This window comes from Rhinoraja longicauda, chromosome 25, assembly GCF_053455715.1.
Source record: "Rhinoraja longicauda isolate Sanriku21f chromosome 25, sRhiLon1.1, whole genome shotgun sequence".
Lineage (NCBI taxonomy): Eukaryota > Metazoa > Chordata > Chondrichthyes > Rajiformes > Arhynchobatidae > Rhinoraja > Rhinoraja longicauda.
Genome location: NC_135977.1, coordinates 13,398,368 through 13,426,356, shown reverse-complemented (window position 1 = coordinate 13,426,356; position 27,989 = coordinate 13,398,368). Strand labels below are relative to the sequence as shown.

General features: G+C 46.3%; 1 protein-coding gene across 2 annotated transcripts in view; it reads right to left on the bottom strand.

Annotated features, from left to right (window-relative positions):
• Nucleotides 1–685: 685 nt before the first annotated feature.
• Nucleotides 686–27,989, bottom strand: part of rsph14 (radial spoke head 14 homolog) — a 307,769-nt gene continuing 280,465 nt past the window's right edge. The window contains exons 4-6 of one of the 2 annotated variants that reach the window (XM_078421271.1): nt 19,670–19,895; nt 15,338–15,474; nt 686–773 (exon numbers count right to left, since the gene is read on the bottom strand). In XM_078421271.1, coding sequence (XP_078277397.1) covers nt 715–773; nt 15,338–15,474; nt 19,670–19,895 — 422 coding nt within the window. In that variant the 3' untranslated portion in view covers nt 686–714. Of the gene's footprint in view, nt 774–8,662; nt 9,493–15,337; nt 15,475–19,669; nt 19,896–27,989 lie in introns of those variants that run through there. The other variant, XM_078421270.1, reaches the window with a different exon arrangement.

Here is a 27,989-nt window from a genome sequence, read left to right as displayed (position 1 = left end):
GAAGTCTTTTAGGACCGAGATGAGAAAGTTTTTTTTCACACAGAGAGTGGTGAATCTGTGGAATTCTCTGCCACAGAAGGTAGCTGAGGCCAGTTATATTTAAGAGGGAGTTAGATGTGGCCCTTGTGGCTAAAGGGATCAGGGGGTATGGAGAGAAGGCAGGTACGGGATACTGAGTTGGATGATCAGCCATGATCATATTGAATGGCGGTGCAGGCTCGAAGGGCCGAATGGCCTACTCCTGCACCTATTTTCTATGTTTCTATGTTGTTCGTGTGCGGGGATCGCTGGTCGGTGCGGGCTCGTTGGGCCGTTTCTGCACTGTGTCTCTAAACTAAATTAAAGTTAAGAACAGCTGCCTCATAACGTTAAAATGACTTATTCTTTCAACTCTTTAGACTCTGGATTTGTTGATTCATTTTATCATTTGCTTTTTTTGTTAAACCAAGAATTAAGCCAATGGACGCGTATCTACTTTCCCTGCCGGTAACTTTATAGGAAGTAATGAAAGATGGCCATCGGTGCATGCATCATGAGTTTGATCAGCTGTTTTTCCTCCTCAGGGCCGCGCACCTGAATCTGCAGAGTGTGTGACCCGAGTCTCACTGCCAGCACAGATGGCTTCGTAAGCAGTGTGAGGTTTATTTCTGGAGGGGGGACCGATTTAATGCACGAACAACAGACCGTCTGGGATGCGCGTGACAGAGCGGCAGATCAACCTGCTAATAATAATGTCAGGAAATGCTGGGAACACTCAGCAGGCCAGGCAGCATCTGTGGAGAGAGAAACACCGTTCACATTTCACATCAATGATCATCAGCCAGACTAAGCTGTTCCCCAGCGGTATGAATATTGATTTCTCTGCCTTCAAGTAACCCTTGCTTTCCCTCTTTCTCCCCATCCGTGTACTCCGACTAAGTTTCACTGTCCTGATTAGTTTTACTCTTTGTATGCCTCGTTGTCATCTTCCCCTCAGTCAACAATGAACCATTCTACATTCCCTTGAGCAGCACATGCTTTGATCTGGCGTATTCACATCTTACTCTTCCGTATGTTGGGAGAGTCCCGAACCAGGGGCTACAGTTTAAGAATAAGGGGTAGGCCATTTAGAACGGAGATCAGGAAAACGTTTTCACTCAGAGAGTTGTGAAGCTGTGGAACTCTCTGTCTCAGAAGGCTGTGGAGGCCAATTCCCTGGATGCTTTCAAGAGAGAGTTAGAGCTCTTAAATAAGCGGAGTCAGGGGATATGGGGATACTGATTGTGGATGATCAGCCATGATCACGGTGAATGGCTCGAAGGGCCGAATGGCCTACTCCTGCACCTGTTGTCTATTGTCTGTATCTCTAGTTTCCCTCTCCCCTGACTCTCAGTCTGAAGAAGGGTCTCGAACCCGAAATGTCACCCATTCCTTCTCTCAAGAGATGCTGCCTGTCCCACTGTTCCTCCAGCATTTTGGGTCCATATTCGGTGTAAACCAGCACCTGCAGTTCCTTCCTACACAAGCTTTTAACAAACAGTTTGGCAAGTACACAACCACTTTAAGTTCACTTGCATGATATTTAGACATGGGTCTGCCTCTGCTTCACTAACTGTTAGAGGTTCAGTTTATTTAGGATAGGACTGACCGCAGTTTCCTGGTCATTTGATGGATTCTGGTCCACTCTCTCTGAGTAATTTCTTCACTATCAGAGAGAATGGGGAAGGAGTGGGGCAGGACTATAAAATCATGAGAGGAATAGATCGGGTAGCTGAACAGGGTCTCTTGCCCAGAGCAGGTGAATCGAGGACCAGAGAGCATAGGTTTAAGGTGAAGGGGAAACGATTTAATAGGAATTTGAGGGGTAACTTTTTCACACAAAGAGTGTGGGTGTATGGAACAAGCTGCCAGAGGAGGTAGTTGAGGCAGGGACTATCCCGATGTTTAAGAAACAGTTCGACGGGTACATGGATAGGACAGATATGGACCAAACGCGGGCAGGTGGGGCTAGTGTAGCGGGAACATGTTGGGCGGGGTGGGCAAGTTGGGCTGAAGGGCCTGTTTCCATACTGTATCACTCTATGATTGGCAAGAAATAGGTGGATCCAGGTGAGGAGGGGTTGATTGGCACCCCGAGCCGAAACATCAATTTCATTCATAATTATATTCATTTAACTTCATCCAATTCCATACGGCGAACATGTTTCATGTGGGGAAGGTCGGGACAGTGGTTACAGTCTCGGTGGTGTCTACAAAGCCCAATGGCTCTGCTACCTGCACGAGTATCATTGACACCAGCAGGGAGCTGATTAATGTTTTGTGCAGGCGAGATGGATAATGTTATTTTTTTGCAAACAGGTAATGATATTGACCCCTTGCTCAGTCAGGTCAGGCACTTAACAAAAGAGGAAAACACTGAAGGAACAAAATGATCCCTCGAGCTTCTACAACTGCTTTCGACCGGCTCCATCTGCCCCTTGTCTGGCTCGATTGCGTCAATGTGCTGAATATTATTACGTGAATCATATTGATTTCTATGAATCCATTTATAACCATATATAATATCAATACATTATACAATATCAACTCAATGCGTTGAGCCGAAGGGCCTGTTTCTATGCTGTATTATCCAATGATTGTATTTTCTATGATTGACTGTCCATTTCCCTGCACAGATGGCGCCTGACCCGCTGAGTTTCTCCAGCAGTTTTGTTTCCTCATGGTTCTAGCATCCGCAGTCTTGTGTCACAGAGGTGCTGCCACCAAAGCTCCAGCGACCCCAGTACGACCCTGACCTGAGGTGCTGTCCATGTGGAGTTTGCCCGTTCTCCTTGTGACCATATCTGTTTCCTGCAGGTAGCTCTGGTTTCCTTGCACATCCCAAAGACGTGCGGGTTGGTCGGATAATTGGGCGCCATTAATTGCCCCCTGATGTGTCGGCGAGTGGGAGAATCTGGGGAGAGTCAGGGCCGTCTTAACGCATGGGCCTGATGGGCACTTGCCCGGGGGCCCCACGAGCATAGGCGCCCCATGCTGATCTGTGTATGTTAAGTGACTTGCAATAAATAAATACTACTTTAAAAATGTAGGTTCAATAAGTGCTTTTTTTGCAACATTTTCCATCCCTAAGTGCTTCTCACAGCGATCTGTAAGCGCTTTTCGCAACAATGTAGCACCCTAAGTCCATCGCTAAGTGCTTTTCGGTAAGTGCTTTTCGCCGGCACGACAGGGGGGGGGGGGGCTGGTAGGGAAAGGGGGGTGGGGGAGAGTAATGGTAGGGGCCCCAGTACACTGCTTTGCCCGGGGGCCCATAATGCTGTAAAAACGGCCCTGGGGAGAGTTGATGAGAATGTAGGGAGAATAAAATGGGATCGGTGTAGGATCAGTGTCAGTGGTTGGCACGGACTAAGGCTGATTGATTCTATGACTCAAAGAACCAGCATAACATGAGGGTCGTGCCGCCTTCAGGTGAGGATGATTTAGTTTAGTTTAGCTTAGAGATCACAGAGCGGATTCAAGCCCTTCGGCCCACCGAGTCTGCACTGACCAGCGATCCCCGCAAATTGACACCATCCTACACACTGCGATACACACACTCAATTTACAATTATACAGTCCCAAGCCAATTAACCTACAAACATGAGGTAAAACATAAACCATGATCTTACTGAGCGGTGGAGCAGATCTGAGGAACAGATGGTCTAACCTGCTTATGTTCTTATGTACCTCTGCTTACAATCAATATCTGGACAAGCCTGTGCCCTTAATGTGAATGGGGTTTTTCTGAGAGTTGTGTTAGTGTTCGGTGATGAGGTCCGTTCGCATGGAAATGGTGGAGATTGGAAGTGGTTCCTCTTGGCGCTGGAATTAGAGGTGGCGACAGTCAGCGGAGGTTAGCGTTTAAGATGAAATACTGTTAAGAGACTTGCTTGCCCCCACCCACCCTACCCTACCCTACCCTACCCTACCTACCTGAGGTAGACAGATCGTGGGATTTGCTGTTTTAAACTGCAGGACCCTGTGGGGTGGGCACGAAATAGCAGTGCTCCGAAAGTAACTTTACTCTCGGAGAAATAGAATTGTGTGGCCCTCTTTCAAAGCAAGAGACAGGAGTTAGGGCAGGAAATGAAACAGCTTTAGGTCTGGTCTCTGTAACGCGTCATTAAGAGGAGATGAATCTACAAAGCATCTGGCAAAATGGAAGTTGCAAACTCCCAAATACAGGCCATGCTTGACCAAACATAGAGGCATTTCTCGATGAACCAATCCCTTCTGACATTAAGGGAATAAAGAGCACGTGATTTATGAGCATTTCTAAGGGGAATCCGATATAAAGTGCCACATAGGAGATTAGGATAAAAAACTAAATCCTTGGAATCTACAGGGACGTGGAGAATGGGCCGTGAGGTAAGAAGCAGTGAGGTGGGACAGGGAGACTCAGACTGGAAGTGCATTGTGTTGGGACTCTCATTAACTTTGCCACTGCATAAGATAGAGAAAAAAAATAGGGGCAGAGAGAGTTGGAACTTCAGTGAGGTGGAGAAGTTGGTGTTAGAGCAGAGATGGTAGAGAGAGATCTGAGAGAAGTGATCAATGTCACGAATGGTTTTAACAAGAGTAAGTGAGAAGAAACTATTCTCAGGAGGATTGGTAACCAATGGTAAAATATCTAGGGTCAAGCATTGATAAAAAAGAAGCATTGGTTGGGCACTAGGGTATTATGGTCTGGTCTGCACTGCGTGGTGGATAGATTCTTGTTTAGTATGGGTGTCAGGGATTATGGGGAGAAGGCAGGAGAATGGGGTTAAGGGGGAAAGATAGATCAGCCATGATTGAATGTTGGAGTAGACTTGATGGGCCAAATGGCCTAATTCTGCTCCAGTAACTTATGAACCAATGAACTTATGAGGAATTGTGGAAGCAGATTCAACAGTATTGTCGACCTCAGGTAGGGCCCAGTTTCTTAACAGTATGTGTAAGAAAGAACTGCTGATGCTGGTTTAATTCGAAGGCAGACACAAAATGCTGGAGTAACTCAGTGGGACAGGCAGCATCTCTGGAGAGCGGGAATGGGTGACGTTTTGTGGTCGAGACCCTTCTTCAGACATTTCTCTTAACAGTATTTCAGCTTAAATGCTAACCTCCACTGACTGTCGTCACCTCTAATTCCAGCGCCATGTGAACTACTTCCAATTTGGGAGGTGAACTGGGGTGGAGGGGAAGGGGGTGTTGTGGGACAGTACAGAGTGATGGGAGAAGGAACAGAGGAGGGGACGAATTGGAAAGCTCCAGCAAAGGTATAAGCAGAGATGAAGGGCCAAACAGCCTTCCCCCATCCTGCACCAGTTGATGATTCTCTGAAAGATGTAGTGTTGCAACCGTAATAAATTAAAGACAAGCTTGAAAAAGCTAAAGGGAGAGTTTAAGCAACATGGCAGTCAGCCAAGCAATTACAGCAACCACTGTGTGGATTATGGACCAATGAAAATATGCTGGCTTTGTTGATTTTGGGCTTGGCTGGCAGCTGAAATGATTACAGAGCGCTCACAGTAGCTTAAATGAACGGTACGTGGAGCTTCCACATCAAGCGGAGTTTGTGATTTCAGGGCGAGCATTGGAAATTTCTATCAGTGTGGTTCTTTTACTGACTGCACCTCTTGTGAACCGACAGAGACCACGGGCCGACTGAACACAGCTGGTGTGAGTTCCCTTAAAATCAAAAGATTAACAATCTGCCTGGTAAATCCACAAATCTCACAATTTATTATGAAGTCCAGGGATGAGTGTAATTCCTCAGGAAGGACTAAAATATGACAATTTTTTGAAAATGGTTGATTCTCTTCTATTAGTTTATTGCCGCTATGTTATGTCCTGGGCCATTCGTGTGCTATGCTGAAATGCTCACTCTCACAGTATTCCCATCTCTGGTTCTTCCATCTCGCTCTCGCTCTCCCTCTCTCTCCCTCTCTCTCTCTCTCCCTCTCTCTCCCTCTCCCTCTCTCCCTCTCTCCCTCTCTCCCTCTCTCTCCCTCTCCCTCCCTCTCCCTCCCTCGCCCTCCCTCGCTGTCTCTCCCTCTGTGTCTCTCCCTCTCCCTCCCCCTTTTTCACACACACACATGCGCACACACAAACAAACACACACACACCAGACCAACTCTTTTCTGGCGAGTCAGCTCTAAAAAGAGAGCCTGATACACAGAGATGGAGGTTTTGTAGAAACATTAGAGGCAGTTCGAGGAGGGAATGCATGGAGCACTCAGTTTTATTTAGAGACACAACCGAGAGACAGGCCCTTCAGCCCATCAATTCTATGTCCACCGTCGATCATCTGTTCACACTCGTTCTATGTTATCCCACTTTGAATCCACTCCCTACACACTAGGGGCAACTTACAGCAGCCAATCAACCTGTGCACTCACCTGCCTTTGGGATGTGGGGGAAGACCGGAGCACCCGGAGGAAAGCTGTGCGGTCACTGAGAGAACATGCAAACTCCACATGGACGGCACCCAAGTTCAGAATGGATCACGGGTACCTGCGGTGTGAGGCAGCAGCTTTCCCTGCTTTGCCACAGTGCTGCCCTGATGTTGAGATGTGGGGTTAGTGGGCAAGGGTCAGAGTGTGAGGGAAGCCCTGCCAGCCAAGGTGTCCGCCCCATTGGTGGCGGTGAGCGGAGTGAAGCAGCCCCCTGCCACTGCCTGCCAACCAGTGGGTTGCTCAGCCCCTGCTCCTTGTTGAAGAACATTGGCGGGGGGGGGGGGCAGTGGAGGGGGGGGAGCAGTGGAGGGGGGGCGGCCGGTTCCTGGCAGTAGCCTCAAGGCAACACCAGCGACAAAACGTTCATGAAAATACGAGGACCACACACCTGGTGGGAGTTGCAGGAACCTCCGGGAACAAACATGCCCACTGACATTCACAAACCACTGCTCCTTCCACTATTTTATCGTCTACAATTCTGCCTCGTTGACGAAGTTTATTCTGAATTTGGTCTCGGGCTTCTCCTTTTGATTCATCAGCACAGCGCCCAGGATGGGATGCTGAGGTACCTAGACCCCAACAACTAAACATCAGAAAGTCAGGCAGGGCTATTGCCATTAAAGGGTGATAAACAAATGGAATTGGTAAATGGTCAAATGTGGGAAAATGTGAAAATCTAACAGGAGAATAAACAAATTACACAACTCCCCTCCACCCCTTTTATCCCCCTCTCTTCCCTCCCCATGCCTCACCCAGATGAGCACCCATTTCTCCCACTATTCTTTCCCCCTTCCCCCGTCTCCTTCCACCTGCATCCCACCCTCTGGCTTCATATTTCACTCCTCTTCTCTCCTAGGTTCACAACTTTTTTTCTTCTTTTCACCTCTGGCCGTTGTCCACCCATCAGCAAATCAAACCCCCCACACCTTCATCCACCTATCACTCGCCAGGCTTTCTTCCAAACCCACCTCTCTTTTCCAGCCTTCTCCCCCCCACACTACAATTAGTCTGAAGAAGGGTCCCAACCCGAAAGGTCACCTATCCATTTCTTCCAGAGAAGCTGAGTTATTCCAGCACTCTGTGGGTTTTTTTAAACCAGCACCTGCGGTTTCTTGTGAAAACAGAAAAAAAAATAGGATTATCAGGTTTAGAAATGTAGCAACAGATTGGATGAACAAGGAAACTCAGCCTGAAAATGTTGGAAAGATAATTAAATAGTGTAAAGAACAATGTAATATGGAATTAGACTATTCTTGGGGAAAATAGGGAGAGCAATTGCCCTGATTTAGAGGCAGAGAGCCACAGAGTCATACAGAGTGGAAACAGGCCCTTCGGCCCAACTTGCCCATATATACCAACATGTCCCGTCTACACTAGTCCCACCTGCCTGCGTTTGGACCATATCCCCCCAAACCTGTCCTATCCAAGTACCTGCCTAAATGTTCCTTCAACGTTGCAAGCCAACCACCTCCTCTCACAGCTTGTTCCATGCACCCACCACACCTTGTGTGCAAAGGTTACCCCTTGGATTCCTATTAAATCTTTCCCCCTTCACCTTAAACCTATGTGACCTGAAATGTTGTAATAATCTAAAAGGTGTTAAATGGTGTGGGTTACATTAGCAAAGGTACACAAGTAAAAACCTGCCACTGTCCTTTTTCCACGATTCACAGATATAATCCTACGTTAGCCTTCAATGACTATACATCCTTACAATTACCACAGGCCACTTCTTCCTGCTTTGTTACCAGTAATTTTATTTAGAGGTCAGCGGAGATAAGTGTGATCCTTTCCCACCAACGTCAACATGTACACGAGGTCCGAGAAGACTCCAAAGGGCCTGCTACCTTGCTGTATAACTCTATGACTCCTTAGGTAGATGGCACTCCAAGGATGGTAGGATATTAAGATGTATTTTCCTGCTGCTTTGCTTGGGATCACCTAACTCCAAGACATCCTGGCACAGGTAACTTTGTGCTAACTTGGGGGCTGCATTTGACTGGTTCAATAACTTTCGCTGTGCAGGTAACTTTCTGACGTACAGAAGCTTTTAGTTTTGAGGTTGCGAATCAGTAAATTATCAATTTGGCATAAATATAGCTTGTCAGTGAGTAAACTCGATAAACAAAGTCCACACAAATTTGAACCAATTTGATTGACGCAATAATAACTTAATTAAGAAAATTACACACTTAAGGTTGTATTAGTCCTGAGTGATATTTGCAGTTTATTTCCTCTCAACAAACTGTGCCCGCCCTACTGAAAGCCAAATAACTGCACAGAACACAGTTATACTGTAGTCAATGATTATCACAGTGTGCACAGATCCCTAACACGAGAAGAAAGAACATGACATAGGCACAAAGTGACAAGGAAGTAATGATAAATCGAGAAGAATTAGCAGAATAAGAATTATGAGAGATTATTAAAGGGTAATTATTGGACATTAATACATACAGTTGATATTTGGTAATTTAATTAACTAGTTTGGCAATTTGGAATCAACTACAAAATCAAGCTGGCAACTACTGATTGTCAAAATTCGAAATGGATTATGGATTCTCACAACTTTCACCCTTCCAGTCATGGTGAAATGAACTTGCCGGCACCATGAGAGAGCACCAGGGAGGTGAGAAGGTAAGTGGGGTGGATCCAGGGCAAGAGGTGAAACAAACAAAACAGGACGTATAAATGCGAACCAATTGACAATACAAGGTGTAAATCATAATTCACGGACAAAATGAGAGTCGTGGGGCTTTGGAGACGTTTGGCGCATTGGTTTGTGTGCTGTCAGCCAGCTAGGGTTTCCAGGTGATGACTTCAATGGCGATCTTGATGGCCTTTCTGACGGCCTCACTGGGGTCCTGCAACTTGCCCTCAAAGAGCGGCAGGTGGTCCAGGAGTATTTTTCTTCCTGCAGGAGCTTCTGACATGGTGGTGATTGTTTTAATGGCGTTCAGTCGCACTTTGCTCACTGGATCATTGACCAGGATGAGTAAGGGTGGGATGATGTCAGCCTCCAGTGCTTTGTATTTTCCTGTTAAGGCACAACACAATCGCCGTTACAGGTGCTCGTGCCCTCTGTGTGATACGCAGGCTCTGGCTTATTGCCGGCCAAACTGAACCGACCACACCAAAGCCAATGACCGATAAACACCTCAGAACACCCAAGGGCAGCACGGTGGCACAGCATCAGATACCCGGTAGATTTGCTGCCTTACAGCATCAGAGACCCAGGTTCGATCTTGACTACGGGTGCTGTCTGTACTTTCTCCCCGTGGCCTGGATGGGTTTTCTCTGGGTGCTCCGGTTTCCTCCCCCACTCCAAAGACGTACAGATTTGTAGGTTAATTGGCTTTAGTAAAAATTGTAAATTGTCCCTAGTGTGTACGATAGTGCTAGTGTATGGCGATCCCTTGTCGGCGTGGACTCGGTGGACCGAAGGTCCTGTTTCCACACTGTATCTCTAAACTCTAAACTAAAGTTAGATAAGAATTTAGAAGACTGAGGGGGGATCTTATAGAAACATATAAAATTCTTAAGGGGTTGGAGAGGCTAGATGCGGGAAGATTATTCCTGATGTTGGGGGAGTCACAGCTTAAGGATAAGGGGGAAGTCTTTTAGGACCGAGATGAGAAAACATTTCTTCACACAGAGAGTGGTGAGTCTGTGGAATTCTCTGCCACAGAAGGTAATTGAGGCCAGTTCATTGGCTATATTTAAGAGGATGTGGCCCTTTTTGCCAAAGGGATCAGGGGGTATGGAGAGAAGGCAGGTACAGGTTACTGAGCTGGATGATCAGCCATGATCATATTGAATGGGGGGGTAGGCTCGAAGGGCCGAATGGCCTACTCCTGCACCTATTTTCTATGTTTCTGTGTTTCTATAACTGGCCCTTTGATTTGCCTTTGTCAGACGTTTATTTTGGTGTCAGATGTACAAAAGGTGATAAGTCTCCACCATTGTGTGATCAACAGGCAGTGGAAAGTACACTCCCTCTTGTTTGATACTGCAGGAATTTACAAAACCATCCTGTTGCACCATTTTCTTATCGAAAGAAGGACACATTTATTCGCTGGAATTTAAAAGACTGAGGGGGGATCTTATAGAAACATATAAAATTCTTAAGGGGTTGGAGAGGCTAGATGCGGGAAGATTGTTCCCGATGTTGGGGGAGTCCAGAACCAGGGGTCACAGCTTAAGGATAAGGGGGAAGTCTTTTAGGACCGAGATGAGAAAACATTTCTTCACACAGAGTGGTGAGTCTGTGGAATTCTCTGCCACAGAAGGTAGTTGAGGCCAGTTCATTGGCTATATTTAAGAGGGAGTTAGATGTGGCCCTTTTTGCTAAAGGGATCAGGGGGTATGGAGAGAAGGCAGGTACAGGCTACTGAGCTGAATGATCAGCCATGATCATATTGAATGGCGGTGCAGGCTCGAAGGGCCGAATGGCCTACTCCTGCACCTATTTTCTATGTTTCTATGTTTATCTCATCATTAACATCCTTCAGGAATTCATCAGAAAGGCCTTTAAATCCAGATGGAATTACAAACCATTCTGTGGATTTGGTCAACAAGCAGAGACCAGTTTTGCCATCCATCCTTGCACATCAACCAGCTGTGGGACTCAGCCTTGACACCTTGTGTCACCTTGTGTCACGGGTGATTTCACATCGAAGTCTCCAGATACAGGATGTACAATATGTTCCGTGCTGCAGGTTTGACTGAGCGTAAACAATCGATATTTGGTTAGAAACAGGTTCAAAAGTAGGGGGTCAAGAAAGGGTCGAGGGGTTGAAGTACGATTTAATTAAATGGAAGAATAAACTCAAGGACTGAATGATTAACTCTTATTTTCACGTTACAAGCTTCACAGTGTAAAACAGCTGCTAATGCCAGGGCCATCTTTGCTGTCCTTTTCCTGTGGTTTTATGATTTTAGAGGGGACGCCATTGAGAGAAATCACAGAAGTAAGACAATCTGAGTCCCTATTTAAACACTCTTGGCCGACTACTCCTGGGAGAGTGTTGATGCTGAAGATTGAGTGGCCTAGTTGTTGCCAGGCTTAAAGGTATTTCCAAAGGCCTGGAGGGAAACAAAGTGGGAGGGGAAAGATCCAGTGGCTGTGGTCCATTGTGACATACACATTTGTAGGTTAAATTGGCTTCTTTAATTGTAAATTGTCCCTAGTGTTTAGTTAGTGCTAGTGTATGCTGGTGGGCACGGACTCAGTGGGCCGAAGAGCCTGTTTCCGCACTGTATCTCCAAAGTCTACTCTAGGTCATTTTAGCTTTAGGACCCCACCAATGTCCTTCCTGTGCCCTCGGTAATGAAGTGATTGTGGCTGGGTGAATGACTTGCAATGGGTCATTGAATCTGAGTTGAATACATCAGGTGAAGAAGGGAGAGAGATGGGAAAATGATCTGACAGATGGGAAAATGATCTGATGAGATGGCTCACTGGGAACGTAAGTTCTACTTGGGTCTGGGTGGCTGTTCTTCAAGTGGCACGGATCTGTGGAGTTGAATAGCCTCCTGTGACTTTTCTATTCTTCATGGTACCAGTGGACTGAACTCCAATGCCATTGAAGGATTCACTGCATACCCTGGACCTGTGTTGGAATCCTCGCTGGTTCACTCCTTCAACATAGAGCTCATGCACAAGCATGCAAAGAAAGGGCAGAAGGAAGTCAGCGAGTTCCAACAATCCTTTTCCATTCGGCCCATCGAGTCTCTGCTGGTGGCTCACGGAGTAATCCCATTCCCCTGCTAATTTTCCCTGTAGCCTATTCTTCCCACCAGCTCTACCACTCACCTTCACACTAGGGGCTATCACAAAATGCTGGAGTAACCCAGCAGGTCAGGCAGCTTTGGTGTCAAACATCCAAGTGGTGAGTGTGAAACTGACCCCTGATTCATGCCAAACATTTCGAAGGAAATAAATCAAAAATGGAGCAGAACTCACAGAGAAAATTTACACCAAAGAGTTAACCGCTGCTCTGGCAGAATGCATTTAAACAAGGAATCAATGGTTTCAGGAGAAGAGAGAACATATACTCTCAAAATATAATTTGAAATAATTTCAACTGCTCCCGTAATTGGCAATCAGAGCCACATGCTCGAATACTTTAAGCCTGGTCGATGCAGCTTTCTTAAATATTTTATACATTTGTACAGTCTAGAGGGTTAATTATCAGCCAAGCAACTGCATAATGAGACAGAGCTACAAATGTGCAAAGCCAGATAGATGAATCATGCCACCCACAGTGTGCTGTGTGCACCCAATTTGTCAGTAATACTGCCTGTTGATGGCAGAACTGGATATCCAAGTGCAATTATAATGCTTCTACCTAGCGCTCCATCATTACTACAGCTGCCACACAGCACAATGAACCCAGCACTATCACACATCCATCACTGACTGCTCCCACTCCTCAAAATGGATCCTCCGGCTAAATGATCACGTTCCTGCTTGCAGTAGTTATCCTTGGGCTCGATTCAACTCCGGCCCTCGTTACCGGTCCCAGGTTTGAAACAAATCCAGGTTATGGCAGGAGGTTACTCGAGGGAGATCTGTGGTTAATCTGCTACTGGGGTGGGCAGACTGCCCGCACCCACATCTAACCTCATCGGAGGTTTGCGGAGTGGTACCCAAGGTGGTCTTTGCAGATTGGCGTCCAGCTGGCATCGCCCACCCTGGTCCGCATAGAAGGAGCCTGATTGATATTTGTCGATTTCAGTGGAAATGCGAGCAGTAAGTCTCTTACACTGAATATCTATCCCTGGAGGTACAGGCACCAAGCCCCATCCTGGACTAAACTCACAGTCCTTGTGGGCTTGGCACCAATGGAGACTGCAACAGTACAACGGTACTTTGTGCCCGTTCAACACCCACATTCCCAAGGCCAATGTCTGTTATCAAACGGTACACCTGCCAGTGACGGCGGTGGTCGGGACCCACCTGAAGAAGGGTCTCGAGCCGAAACGTCACCCATCCCTTCTCTCCCGAGATGCTGCCTGTCCCGCTGAGTTACTCCAGCATTTTATGTCTATCGTCGGGATTAGGATGCTTTGCTTCTTTAGACCCGTTGCCTGGCAACATGCCGCACCATCTTTAACAGTCTACCATGAGATGGAAAGTGCGGCAGAGGTTTGCTTCAAACGGTAGCCTTGGCTGTGCTCAGTGAGGCAGCGTGCTTCAAATACAACTGCCCCTCAGTGTTGAGTGGACACCACCAGGTTACAGCTACACCAACCTTCGAACTGGAAGGATTGAACATGGAGTAATGAGCACAGCGGCTTTCAATCCATTCAGGATTAAAGGGTTAATGCCCGAGTCAGAATATCAGACAGAGATGTAACATCAAGCACCAAGCAGTAGTGAACTTTCATTAGCAAAGGTATTTCAAAGCTTTTTTAATATTATCAGTATAAATGATCCAATAGGAAAATAAATAAGGTTTTAAGGGAATGAAAAGAAAGGCGCGTTTTTAAAGAAAGTCAACAAACTACAGATGCTGGGAAACATCCGTGAGGCCATGTTCCAGCCTCTGCCTTGCAGTGAGGCCCCACACAGCTTGGGCAACACCTCACCTTCTGCCTTGCACGGTGAAGCCTCCCAGTATTGAATTCTCCAACCTTAGCTCACTTGCTGTTTTGTTTCTGAAGATAGACACAAAAGGCGGTAGCAACTCAGCGGGTCAGGCCTGATCTCCGGAGAAAAGGAATAGGTGACGTTTTGGGTCGAGACCCTTCTTCAGACTGAGGAAGGGTCTCGACCTGAAACTTTGCCTATTCTTTTTTTCTAGAGATGCTGCCTGACCCGCTGAGTTACGCCTGCTTTTTGTGTCCACCTTCAGTGTAAACTAGCGTCTGCAGTCTCTCCTGACACACACTGCCTGTTTTTTCTGTCTGTTTCACAACTGGCCCATCCTGCCTGTCATCACCTTAGCCCGGTTTTCCTTGTTCTACTGTATACTCTGGCCTGCTGGGCATTCCCACAGTCTCACCTTTTACAACACATGACATAGACAAATAAAGCTAATGTGCAGGTCAGTGCCCGCATTAATCCAGCTCACCTCAAACTATCTGAGACATTCTCTGTGTTCTTCACATACCTCCCCTATCTTCTCCTAAAATTAACTTGTTTTTCTCTCTTTCACAGTTCTGACAAAAGGGCTCCTTAGATGCTAATTGTTTCTCCTTCGACAAATCACTGCCTGACCTGCTGAGTATTTCTGGCAAGCATTTAAAGCTTGTGGCTTGAGCTGTAGTGTGTTAACTTCTATGTTCAAATGTCTTTGTTTAGTTTAGTTTAGAGATACAGCGCAGAAACAAATAAACGACTATTGACTTCAGCCCACTGAGTCGCGCCGACCAGCGATCCCCGTACGCTAGTGCTATCCTACACACACCAGGGACAATTTACAATTATACCTACCCAATTAGCCTACAAACCTGTATGTCTTTGGAGCGTGGGGGGAATCCAGCGATCCTGGAGAAAACCCATGCAGTCACAGGGAGAACGTACAGACTCTGTACAGACAGCACCCGTAGTCAGGATTGAACCCGGGTCTCTGGCGCTGTAAGGCAGCAACTCTACCGCTGCGCCACTGTGCCGCCCTTAGGTTTTCTTAGGTGTTTATTGGCGAGTGGCTTTGGTGTGGTCGGTTCAGTTTGGCCGGCAATAAACCAGTGCCTGGTTTAAAGCAGCATCTGCAATTCTTTCTTAGTACGAGCGGCAGGAATTGGCTAACGCAGGCTTAAAGATATTGACAGAGAATTGTAGTCTGAAAATGAAAATAGCTCTGTGCATACAATGTACGAAATAGTACAATAAGAATGGAATAAAGCACCTTCCACGCTGGTTGCCGGTCACTGACCTTGGGTGGTGATGGTGGCAAACATCAGTGCTCCTGCTGCCGCCGCACTGACCTCCTGGTTTGGGTCACTGAGCAGATCCACCAGCACTAGAATGACATCCTCCTCGCACATTTTCTCCTTCCCTTCCAAAGGCGAACTGAATGTAAAGAGAAACAGCAAATCTCTGCCTGAGTCCAGCAAAATCAACCTGTTACTCCACTTCACACCAAAAACGTACGCAGGATTACATTGGAGGAGAAACCGACCAACCATTGCCTCTAAAACCAGGGGCAGTGATGGCAGAGTGCTAACTGTGTGTAGCTACATGCAGGCTGGGTTACCGGTGCAATTCTATGGTTTAATGGTTCTTTATTGTCGCATGTGCAAATGCACGGTGCAATTCTTTTCTGACATACAGTCCAGTAGAGTATTGCCATACCTAAGCACAATCCCCGATTACCAAAGTCACTGGCTTCACACGCAACAGGGGCCCCAACATCACAAACCCTCACAATCACTCTGCTTAGTGGCAGACCGCGTTGTACTGTGGCCTAACTAGTTGATGGGACTCTTTGTGAGTTGAATCTGTGCTTCAATGATTATAGAATGGCCCAACATGGCAGAAAGCAGGTGGCAAGATTTCTGGTATTATGTTTAGTTTTGTTTATTTTAGTTTAGAGATACAGCGCAGAAACAGGCCCTTCGACCCACCGAGCCTGCACCGACCAGCGATCCCTGCACATTAACACTATTCTACACACACTAAGGACAATTTACATTGATATCAAGTCAATTAACCTACAAACCTGTACGTCTTCGGAGTGTGGGAGGAAACTGAAGATCTCAGAGAAAACCCACGCGGTTACGGGAAGAACATATAAAATCTTTTCCCCTTCACCTTAAAACTATGTTCTCTGGTTCTCGATCCCTCTACACTGGGCAAGGGATCTGTGCGTCTGACCGATCTATTGCTCTCGTGATTTTATACGCCTTTGCAAGATGGCGAAGGAAGTGTGGAGGAATGGCTGGATTGGTCGAGTAAAGTTAATATAAACATGATGGGCCTAATGGCCTCCTTCTGTACTGTGGTCTGTAAAGTTTTGCTCTCTCCACTAATGAAAAACTTTCACTTAAGATGGAACTAACAGAATTCTAAAACTGATTTCTGTATAATCATTTTGATGTAATATGCGTTAAGATTAAGAAAGTCCAGTCATACTTAATTTAACATAAAACACATTAAGATGGAGAGATCCATTTTCTCTGGTCACAAATATTCAGATAAAATTTATGCCTGAACCATTTTAATGCCTTGAAGAACACGTTCAAATGCATTAAGAACACACCACTTTTAGATGTAAAACTCATCATCATATATCTGACAGGTTTCGAGTTGAACACCATTATCTCTTGTCGAATATATTTGGTCCATGGTTGATTCTCATCCTGGTGAATAATGCTGGGTGTCAAGTCACAGGGGATGGGACGTAGCCTGCATCTTACAGCTAAGCACCAAGAGGTGACTGAATCAAAAACAGCCAACGTCATCATTGCATTGCACGGGCAGGCTTGGAATTAAGCTTGCAGTCCTTGACTAGAAGTCAGTACAAATAATATCAACTAAACCATGCCATTGTACAATGCCATCACAAAACATATCTTAGAGGCATATTTTAATGGACTTTTGCATTCAAGGTTCGGGTTAGGGTTACACTGCTGAGGTATTGCTGAAGATTGTTCCAAATGCTGGGTAGTGCATTCTCCACTCCACTGTCCAATGGCACTACCTCACAAGTTACTGACCTTTTCTTTGAAGTACAAGCTTAAAGTAAGATGTATAATGCTCGAGTCATGTGGTCCTCAACCAACACGTCACCAGGGGAAACCCACTATAAATCTATTGGAGCCCAAGGGGCTAAATATCATTGGGCACAACTACACTTAGTTGAAATAAAAGGATTTGTGAGCAGGATATTAAGGGAAGTCAATGAATTGGAAAACACTTCTGAAGTTTCAAGAGTGTATTGCAGGGAGGGAGAGGAATGAAGGAACAAGGAAGGAAACAACAGGGAGCGCAGCTGAACATTTAGCTTAGAGCCACAGCATGGAAACAGGCCCTTCGGCCCACTGAGTCCACGCCCACCAACAATCACATGTTCATACTAGTTCTAACTTATTCCACATTTGCATCCCCTCCCTAGGCTCAGTTTACAGAAGTAAATTAACATGGGACGTGGGAGGAAACCGGAGTGTCCGGAGAAAACTTAGACGAAGGGATTAAAAGTACCATTAGTAAGTTTGCAGATGATACTAAGTTGGGGGGTAGTGTGAATTGTGAGGAAGATGCAATAAGGCTGCAGGGTGACTTGGACAGGTTGTGTGAGTGGGCGGATACATGGCAGATGCAGTTTAATGTAGATAAGTGTGAGGTTATTCACTTTGGAAGTAAGAATAGAAAGGCAGATTATTATCTGAATGGTGTCAAGTTAGGAGGAGGGGGAGTTCAACGAGATCTGGGTGTCCTAGTGCATCAGTCAATGAAAGGAAGCATGCAGGTACAGCAGGCAGTGAAGAAAGCCAATGGAATGTTGGCCTTCGTAACAAGAGGAGTTGAGTATAGGAGCAAAGAGGTCCTTCTACAGTTGTACCGGGCCCTGGTGAGACCGCACCTGGAGTACTGTGTGCAGTTTTGGTCTCCAAATTTGAGGACGGATATTCTTGCTATGGAGGGCGTGCAGCGTAGGTTCACTAGGTTAATTCCCGGAATGGCGGGACTGTCGTATGTTGAAAGGCTGGAGCGATTGGGCTTGTATACACTGGAATTTAGAAGGATGAGGGGGGATCTTATTGAAACATATAAGATAATTAGGGGATTGGACACATTAGAGGCAGATAACATGTTCCCAATGTTGGGGGAGTCCAGAACAAGGGGCCACAGTTTAAGAATAAGGGGTAGGCCATTTAGAACGGAGATGAGGAAGAACTTTTTCAGTCAGAGGGTGGTGAAGGTGTGGAATTCTCTGCCTCAGAAGGCCGTGGAGGCCAGTTCGTTGGATGCTTTCAAGAGAGAGCTGGATAGAGCTCTTAAGGATAGCGGAGTGAGGGGGTATGGGGAGAAGGCAGGAACGGGGTACTGATTGAGAGTGATCAGCCATGATCGCATTGAATGGCGGTGCTGGCTCGAAGGGCTGAATGGCCTACTCCTGCACCTATTTTCTATTGTCTATTGTCTATAAAACCCACCCAGGCACAGGGAGAATGAGCAAATTCCATACAGACAGTGCCCGAGATCAGGATCGGATCGAACCTGGGTCGCTGGCTCTGTGAGGCAGCAGCTCTACCAGCTGCACCACTGTGCTGCCCTATATTGACTTGAATAAAGAGATCACAGTGGTGAAACCAGACGGCAACGCAATGGAGAGTTTGGTCCATATCTAACAAAGTGTGTGACCAATGAGATAGTTACTTGAGAGAGAAGGGACAGGGCTAAAGGCTGCATGGTTTCCTCCTGTAATCTTGAATGATTTACCTGCTGCACTCCTTGCCCCCACCCAAACCCCACTTGATGCAGCTCACTTCCCACTGACGTCTATAAAGAGTAACGTCAAAATACATGCAGCCAATCCAATTCCACTGATTTTCAGATATGTCAAAACCTCAGTGGCACGGCGGTGCAGCGGTGGAGTTGCTGCCTTACAGCGCCAGAGATCCGGGTGCGATCCTGACTACTGGTGGTGTCTGTACGGAGTTTGTATGTTCTCCCTGTGACCGTGTGGGTTTTCTACGGGTACTCCGGTTTCCACCCGCATTCCAAAGACATGCAGGTTTGTAGATTAATTGGCTTCTGTAAATTGTCCCTCGTGTGTAGGATGGAACCAGTGATCGCGGTCAGCGCGGACTAGATGGGCCAAAGGGCCTGTCTCTGCACTGTGCCTCTAGACTAGGGAGTGCAGGGGGATCCGCGCTGCTGAGAGGTGGGCTACTGAGAGCAACCCGCTGGTGGGCCGTCAAGAACGATAGGGTACCCAGCAGGGGTCCTGGCGAGGGGCCCCTGAGAGCAAAGGGGGGGGGGGGCACGGTGGGGGGCGCTGATATTGAAGGGGGCCACTGAGAACAAAGGAGAAGCTGGTGAGAAGAAGATAGGATTGTTTGATGAACTTTTTGTAACTTTGTCGGCACCCGAAATGTGGCGAGTCTTTGTGTGCTGTCTAAGTGAGGTCTGCTGTACGATTTTACCGGATTTGACTGCTCCTCGGTATAAATTATCATCATCATCATCATCATCATCACCATCATCAACTAAACTAGACACTGCTATTGTATGTGGAATAATATCTCGGCTAGAACCTCACCCGATGTTCATCAGTGCTTGTGCAGCAAGGCTTCTGATGGTGTCAGAACTGTGAAAGAGCTTGGACTTCAACACAGTAACGCCCGCGGCATCCAACGCTTGCTTGGTGTCCACCAGTAGGCAGAAGTGCAGGGTCTTCAATATCAGCTCCTGAATCTCATCCAGCTCTGTTTTCAGTTTCTCGACCAGCAAGGGGACCAATTCATTACTCACTATTGCAGCTGCACCTGTGGGGGAAAGAGAGGGCTAATTAGGGTTAGGTTGTGATTTGTCGGACAGTAGGCCAAAATGCCCTCTGGCGCTTAATGATCTCCCCCTGGAGATTCCTTTTTGCCATATACTGCCACTTTAGTCTGGCAGTATATGGCTGCAATAAGGGTCTCATCACCCTTGTCCAAATCTGTTCGCCTTTTCACTTGCCCTTCTGTCGATTTTTAGGAGTCAGTCAGGTTCCACCCTAAGTTTGAGTTTATGCTAGGTTCAGGCCATTGGGTTCTTTCGTCTGTAACGCTTTGATCCATAGCCTCTCTGCCCTCTTCCTACGCCTGGTTGACCAATTTACGTTTGTTTCCAGACCCATGATCTCAAGGGACTGGACCCCGTGCTATTGGAAGTGTCTGCTAATGGGGATGGACTGATCTTCCCTCGTGATGTAATTAGGGTTAGGTCATGCACTAAGCAGCGTTGCAATCAGTCGAGTAAGGCTGCATTTCAACGATTCACATACAATAGTCATAGAGTGATACAGTATTGAAACAGGCCCAACTTGCTCACACCGACCAACATGTCCCATCTACACTAGTCCCACTAGCCCGCGTTTGGCCCAAATCCATTTAAACCTGTCCTCCACATGCCCCCCCCCACATTCCTCACTGTGATGGAAGGTAATAAAGTCCAATCTCTCCCTCTTTCTTTCTTCTCCGCGGTCGGGTCAGTCGTCCCCAGTGGGAGATTGCTGACGAAGGACTCGTGGAATAAGTGCTGATGATAGATCAGCTGGGCACTGAGCCAAACAGATCGCAGAGAGCAAAAATCCAGCATCAGCAGCAGATTTAAAAGATCTTGTTAAATAATGTTGAATTAGCTGGGGGGGGCCAGGGAATGTAATGAAGTTGAAAATATCGTCCAAGTCAGCAGCAGTTGTGGCACTTTGAGGGGCTTATCTCGTGCCACGGTCTTGTCGTCTGGTCGGCACAGCTTTGGTTGGTCTAAGGATCGCAATGGCGGACACGCGCATTCAACAACCTTGAAGAAAATGAACACATTCCCTAAAAGATGAAACTCATCCTCCACCTCTTCAGCATGTTAAGATACAACACTCAAAAACACGACAAGAACACTAAGTGACCTTCAGAGAAAAAGGTTTCGGTAGGAACATTAAATTTAAACAAAGCCCTTTGGAAACGTGCATTCAGACTTGCAGTTTCTTCACCAATGTTGACTGCAAAACTAATCACATGGTCCTGCAAGAACGCTGTGAATGAGTCATGTTGTTTCTTGCAGTGATGGCTAATGAAAAGCCCACTCTCCTGATAGTGAGGGGTGGGTGGGTGGGTGGGGGCAGTTTGTTGAGGAGGCCTGTGGTGGTCACTGTAACCCGAGACTGCTGTGAAATTAACCTGGTCATGATGATCACCGAGCCCGTTCTTTTCATTCGCGAGCATTGCTTTCCAAGCACCAGTTGCACGATCACTCGAACTGCAACACAGCGAACCCATGCTGTGGTTTCGAACCGCATTAGCATTTCTTTAATGCTCCCATGCCAGAGCCAATTAGTTGTTGGACTATTGCCTGAGTCAGCAGGTCGACAGGGAAAACCACAGCAGTGCCAGTCTGAAGAAGGGTCTCGCGACCCGAAACGCCACCCATTCCTTCTCTGCAGAGATACTGCCTGACCCGCTGAGTTACTCCAGCATTTTTTGTCTACCTTTTGTACACCAGTGCCTGAGGTTGTTAGAGTTTGCTGCAATCACGTGCCATGACAAACAGTGTTTAGTTCAGTCGTCAAAACCAATCCAGGTGATCTGGCTGTGACTGACTCTCCTATCTGCCTTCCTCTGCAAAAGGGAGATGCCAGAATCCCGAGCATTCCCCCTCGCCCACTGCAGACACGGGATATAGTTGGTAGCCCACATCCTCCGTACATTCTTTGCAGCCACTTGGTGTCGTTGATTGTTCCATCACTAAAGTTATCACAGATAGATGTTAACACGACATTTCCCAATGGTCACACACATTCCCACTTTCCAGCAGGTCACTGAGCAACAGTGAGGAAAGGCTTCCAAAGAGTTTCTCTTCCCCCTAGCCTGGAGACACGGAGGTATCAATATTGGTACACAGACACGAAAATGCTGGAGTAACTCAGCGGGACAGGCACATCTCTGGAGAGAAGGAATGGGTGATGTTTCGGGTCGAGACCCTTCTTCAGACTGAGAGTCAGGGGAGGAAACGAGATATGGAAGGGTACAAAGAATATTGAGAGGCACAAAAAGCTGCAGTAACTCAGCGGGCCAGACAGCATCTATGGAGAAAGGAATATCAATATCCTGACAACAAGCCAAGGACCAAGGATGATCCTGATATCCCGACTACGACCAGCAAACCAAGGCTGATCCACAAACCAAAGCTGGTCTGATGAGCGCATTGCTTCATTAACCAAGAGGGTCCCCCACTGAACAAGGCTGGTGAGCTGGGCAAGAATGAGAAAATCTATCAATTAAAACATTATTCCAGACTGGTTGTTTAAAAAAACACACCCTAGGCTGAGAAGCAAATTGAATGTCAGGAAATTACTGTCGCCCACACAGTGCAGATCGAATAGTGTCGGATGTGAGATGGGACTGTTTTTTTTTGTTGCAAGCATCTGATATGTTGATATGTTGCAAACATACCTACAGGTATGTAGGTTAATTGGCTGGGTAAATGTAAAATGTAAAATGTAAAAATTGTCCCTAGTGGGTGTAGGATAGTGTTAATGTATGGGGATCGCTGGGCGGCACGGACTTGGTGGGCCGAAAAGGCCTGTTTCCGGCTGTATATATATGATATGATGATGATGATTTCAGAGCTCCCTCTCAGCGATGAGTGTTGGTTGACCTTCTCCACAACACGCCTCCTCCTTCGGTAAGCAGCATTGTGTCCGTGATACGGCTGAGGAATGAGGATAGCAACAGAGACGGCAATTAAACATCACAGGAACCGGAGAAACAGGCACCTTCTCGTCCCGATGGGAAACCTGTTTGTTGCCATGGGAAACAGTCTTTGCACCACATTCAGATTAGCAGCGAGAATTGCCGCAATAAAGCATGAGTTGTGGTCCCCGCCCCGGGAGCTTCTGGATTTGTAAAGGTTTGATGTTTGAAGTCATGCTTGGAAGCATATTATTACAACTAAGGATTTCATAAAGCATTTTGAAACTGTTGCAGGTGAATAGTATCCGTCAGACGTCTTAAAACAAGAAGGGTCTTGACCCGAAACGTCACCCATTCCTTCTCTCCAGAGATGCTGCCTGTCCCACTGAGTTACTCGTTTTTTGTGTCTATCTTCTTAAAACAGTGTTAGGAAAGGAGAATGCCACAGACGCTGAAAATCTGCAGTAAAAACAGAGCACGCTGGAGGTTCTCAACATGTTTGGTGCCACTATGGAAAGAGAAGAAGATTCAACCTATTGGCCTGATGACCTTTCATCGGTAGTTTGTATTTTATTGAAAGAGTAGCCATTTAAAATAAAATCCATTATGTTCTTGTTTTTCTTTCTTTTTCCTTATCCTCAGCATCAACATCTTGCTAAATCAATCATCCTTGGCTTTGCGTGTTGAGATGTTATTTCACCAAGAGATGCAACATGTCTGAACTAAACCTACTCGGTACATATAGTGAAGATAGACACAAAATGCTGGAGTAACTCAGCGGGACAGGCAGCATCGCTGGATAGAAGGAATGGGTGACGTTTCGGGTCGAGACCCTCCTTCTGACTGAGAGTCAGGGGAGAGGGAAACGAGAGATATGGAAGTGTTAGGTGTGAAAACAAGAGATCAAAGGGGACGTAGCTCAAGGAAAATGTAGAATAGATCATTGTTAGCTGGAGAAGGTGACGAGACTACATATACTCATCTCCAGTAGGTGGCAGTGACGAGCAGTCATTTGGACTCCTGGCTAATTCCCGCTTGCCTCATCCGGATGCCAACGCCTCCCTGAAGTGCAGCATTCCCACCGGCTCCTGGGAATCTCTGGCCCAGGGCAGCTCATAGTGGATGGCACTGGGGACTCCCAGTCCATGCATGCACATGCTGGCCCTGCGTAAGCACTGAGATGAGGAAAAACCTTTTCACCCAGAGAGTTATTATGAATCTGTGGAATTCTCGGCCACAGAAGGCAGTGGAGACCAATTCACTGGATGTATTCAAGAGAGAGTTAGATTTAGCTCTTAGGGCTAACGGAATCAAGGGATATGGGGTGAATGCTTGAACGGGGTACTGATTTAGGATGATCAGCCATGATCATATTAAATGGTGGTGCTGGCTCGAAGGGCCGAATGGCCTACTCCTATTTTCTATGTTTCTGTTTCTATGTTTCTATGTGCTTACCACCAGACCACCTCACAACCCGCTGCTGCATGTACCTCCCGGCCCATTTGTGGAAGAACTTTGGGGTTCTCAGCCAGAAGCTGAAGAAGGGTTGCAACCCGAAACGTCACCTATTCCTTTTCTCCAGAGATGCCGTCTGACCCGCTGAGTTACTCCAGCTTTTTTGTCCACTTGAGCATTCCTCGTGGTCGACTTACCTCAGATTCCAGTTTGTAAAATGAGACACAGTGAAGTTACCCTACGTGCGGTGGTCAAACATGCCCTGACACACACGCAAAGGGCTCCCGGCTGCAACCTTATAAGTTGCTGCTCAGCTTCCGATGGAATCTTTCCCCCATCACCTTGAACCTATGTCCTCTGGTTCGTGATTCTCCTACTCTGGTTAAAAGAGTCTGTGCATTCACTCTAATGATTCCGAGAGAATGATCCAGAGTCTACCAGCACCAGGGCAATGTGTGTGTGCACTGGCACGTTTACAAATGGTGCCAAGCCATTGAATGTGAGACCTCCTGACATTGTGAAAATACTCTGTAAACACACTGCGAGTTCACTCTTCAGTCCAACAGCAGTGGTATTCACAGGCATTATGTTCAGTTTTATTAAAGAGCATCTTGGACCCTTTTAAAAAAGCAGAGCAACCAAAAGGGAGGGAGAATGTGGACGGGATTTATTTTATGTCTGAAATTAAAGTTTAACACAAAAAAAATCCTGTCCAGGTTGTCTTCCTTGTCTCTTCTCCCTGGAATTGAACTAATTCCATGTTGCAGATTCAGCAGGAGATCACAGGATAACTCATGAATTTCAGTCCCCTTCTGAACAGCTGACGTCACAGTCTGCGCCTACGTGGTTTCAGAAGGCATTATGTTCCTGAAATGATCAGAGCTTGTCCGACAATGAGCTGCCTTTTCAATGGACATTAATTTTGAAGGCACTTTCAATGCATCTGAAGACCTGTCAGCGAGTTATCTAAGAGTACACGCAAGAATTAAATGCTGCTAAGAGCTCATTTATACTGTATATCTCTCTATATTGCTGTCTATATCTTTCATTTCCCTTTCGCCTGACTCTCAGTCTGAAGAAGGGTCTCAGCTCCAAACGTCGCCTGTTCCTTCTATCCAGAGATGCTGCCTGTCCCGCTGAGTTACTCCAGCATTTTGTATCTAACTTCTGGAGTTGTGACTGTCCGCTTCCTGGACCAGTGTGCCATTGTCCTGCGGGTGAGACTGTCTTGTTCTTTAAGGTGTGATTGCCTTGGCTTTTGCCTAGGTGCAGTGACTATCTTTGTCCAAGGAGGTGATCAAGGAAAGTGGGGAACCATCTACATCCTCCAGTCAGCCCCTTGATCTACCCCATCCAACACTCTGTAATTTGCCAGAATACTATGAAAGCAAGAACCGGTCATTTGGCCATTTGTGCTCCGGCAGGGTTGGGATGTCATCTTACAGTTGCACAAGATGTAGGAAAGGCCACCTTCTCCCTGAGTGATCCTTACAGTTGGTTTATGGCAGGCGTTTACATTATCTGGGTGAGGGGCCAGTCAACTCCTTAGCAACTCCCGAGCCCATCAATCCCTTAGCAACTTCTTAGTAGCCCCTTAGCAACTTTTTCAGTCATTGTGGCTCAACCATATCTATATTTTGGCTATTGCAGGCACTCAGCATCTGGTCTTGTGACGTAACTATGTCTAATTCTCCACTGAGGCATCCAGCCAACAAAGTTAATGTTCCGTCAGCATTTAGTCCACATTGTCAAGTATCCCGACATCCTCTCTGGTTCCGAAATTTCCACCAACCCAGTGATTTTGGTATTGCAATATCTAGGAGAAGTGCAGTTGGAGTGACTCAAGAGGCTGCCGAAAGATGGAGCTTTGCAAGTTGCAATCGTCTTCTGTGGTGATGCCAATGCTCTTCTGTTGGCAAGTGGCACACTGTGGAGGGAGCTCATTAGTTAACATTTCCGTTTCCTTTCATGAAGGAGATGTACGCGTTGCAAGTGTTACCTGGGCCATCTGGCATATTCATGGGGAATACATGTACGTGCCACATTTCCTCAGAAACAGATCTTCAGCATTTTTTTAAAAAAAGTGCTACATTATTCACTTTCTTTTAGCAATTGTGACAGGCTCTGTGGTGTGATGTCACTGCCAAGAACAGAGCTCAATAGCCCAATTTTTGCAATAATGAGATTCTGATTTCCAGAAACACTTATCTCAGTAGTTCCATCAACACTTGGCAAATATACATTTTGCAGCAGTCAAAATTTGTGCAATCTGATTGGGAAGTAGTTGATTGAGAAGTGTGTCATTTTGACAGAGATGATTAAATTTAGCTTTCACTGACAATTTAAAAAAAAAATCGGATGCCAAAAATACCTCCTAATGAGAAATTTCTCCCGATAATATATGAGAAAGCCTAGCAATCCATCTGGCTGAATCCTTCAATAGTCCATGTACAATCTACCCAGTGATGCACACTAGCCTTCCAAGTTAAGAGTTCTGACAACATTTCTCCTGGACAAACTGAAGACAGTCAAGGGCGGCATAGTGGTAGAGTTGCTGCCTCACAGTACCCGGGACCCGGGTTCCATCCTGACTATGGGTGCTGTCTGTATGGAGTTTGTTTGTTCTCCATCCTCCCACACTCTGAAGACGTGCAGGTTTGTGGGTTAATTGGCTCGGTATAATTGTAAATTGTCCCTAGTGTGTGTAGGATAGTGTTAGCGAGTGGGGATCGCTGGTCGGTGTGGGCTCGGTGGGCCGAATCGCCTGTTTCTGCACTGTATCTCTAAACTAAACAAAACTAAACTAAACAGTCAAGCTTACGCACTATCAAACATAGGCACAATGTGCAGGAGTAACTCAGCGGATCAGCAGCATCTGTGGCGTAAATGGAGAGGTGAAAACGGATAGGAAATGTTCACCTATCCATTTTCCCCACAGATCCTGCCTGAATGGTTGAGTTACTCCAGCACTTACTGTTTGTCTTTGACATAAACCAGCATCTGCAGTTCCTTTTTATGACACTACCCAACAATACCGTCCTTCTGATTTTCACAGCTATGCTTCCCATGGCATTAGAACTATTAAACTAATGCTCTATTCATTGCCATGTGATCTTCAAGACTAGTGAAAACTGAGTCTCAACTTGCTATTTTGATTGGAAATAGTGAAGGCATCATTGACATATTTTGCCAGGAGCCTTTTTGATACACGCTTCTCAATCTAGGGGGAAATAACCTGCTAGTTTTTATTTACATCACTCTTATGCTGTACAATTATCTATGCTGATCTTCTCTCCAGCTTCGTCTAGCTATAAATGGCATTTTGGATTAAGAAGGCTAGTATTTTTTACACACCAGGGTCGAGGTACGTTCCATGTTCAGTTACAGAAGTTGGCCAAAACTACATTAAGATGACTGTCATTTTTTTTGCCGGGCAAACCTAGAAGTATAATAATTTATAAATGTTTGCACATCTTTCAGGCTGAACAAGGACTCTGCCGCGAGACATGACAAGCCTTTATATCAAGCTTTAGCAGAAACTCAAAGGGTACAGTCATACAGGGAGATAAAGGTGGGGAAATTAACATCAAAGAATGAATGTCAAACATCAAATCCTTTAGCAAGGCTTCAAATGATTTGAACTTTTTGGAACACTTTGTAGGCAGAGCAGGTAACAAGAATTACTCTGAAAGAAATGAACAGAGAAGGCAGCACTAACTTCATGTGTGGGCAGGC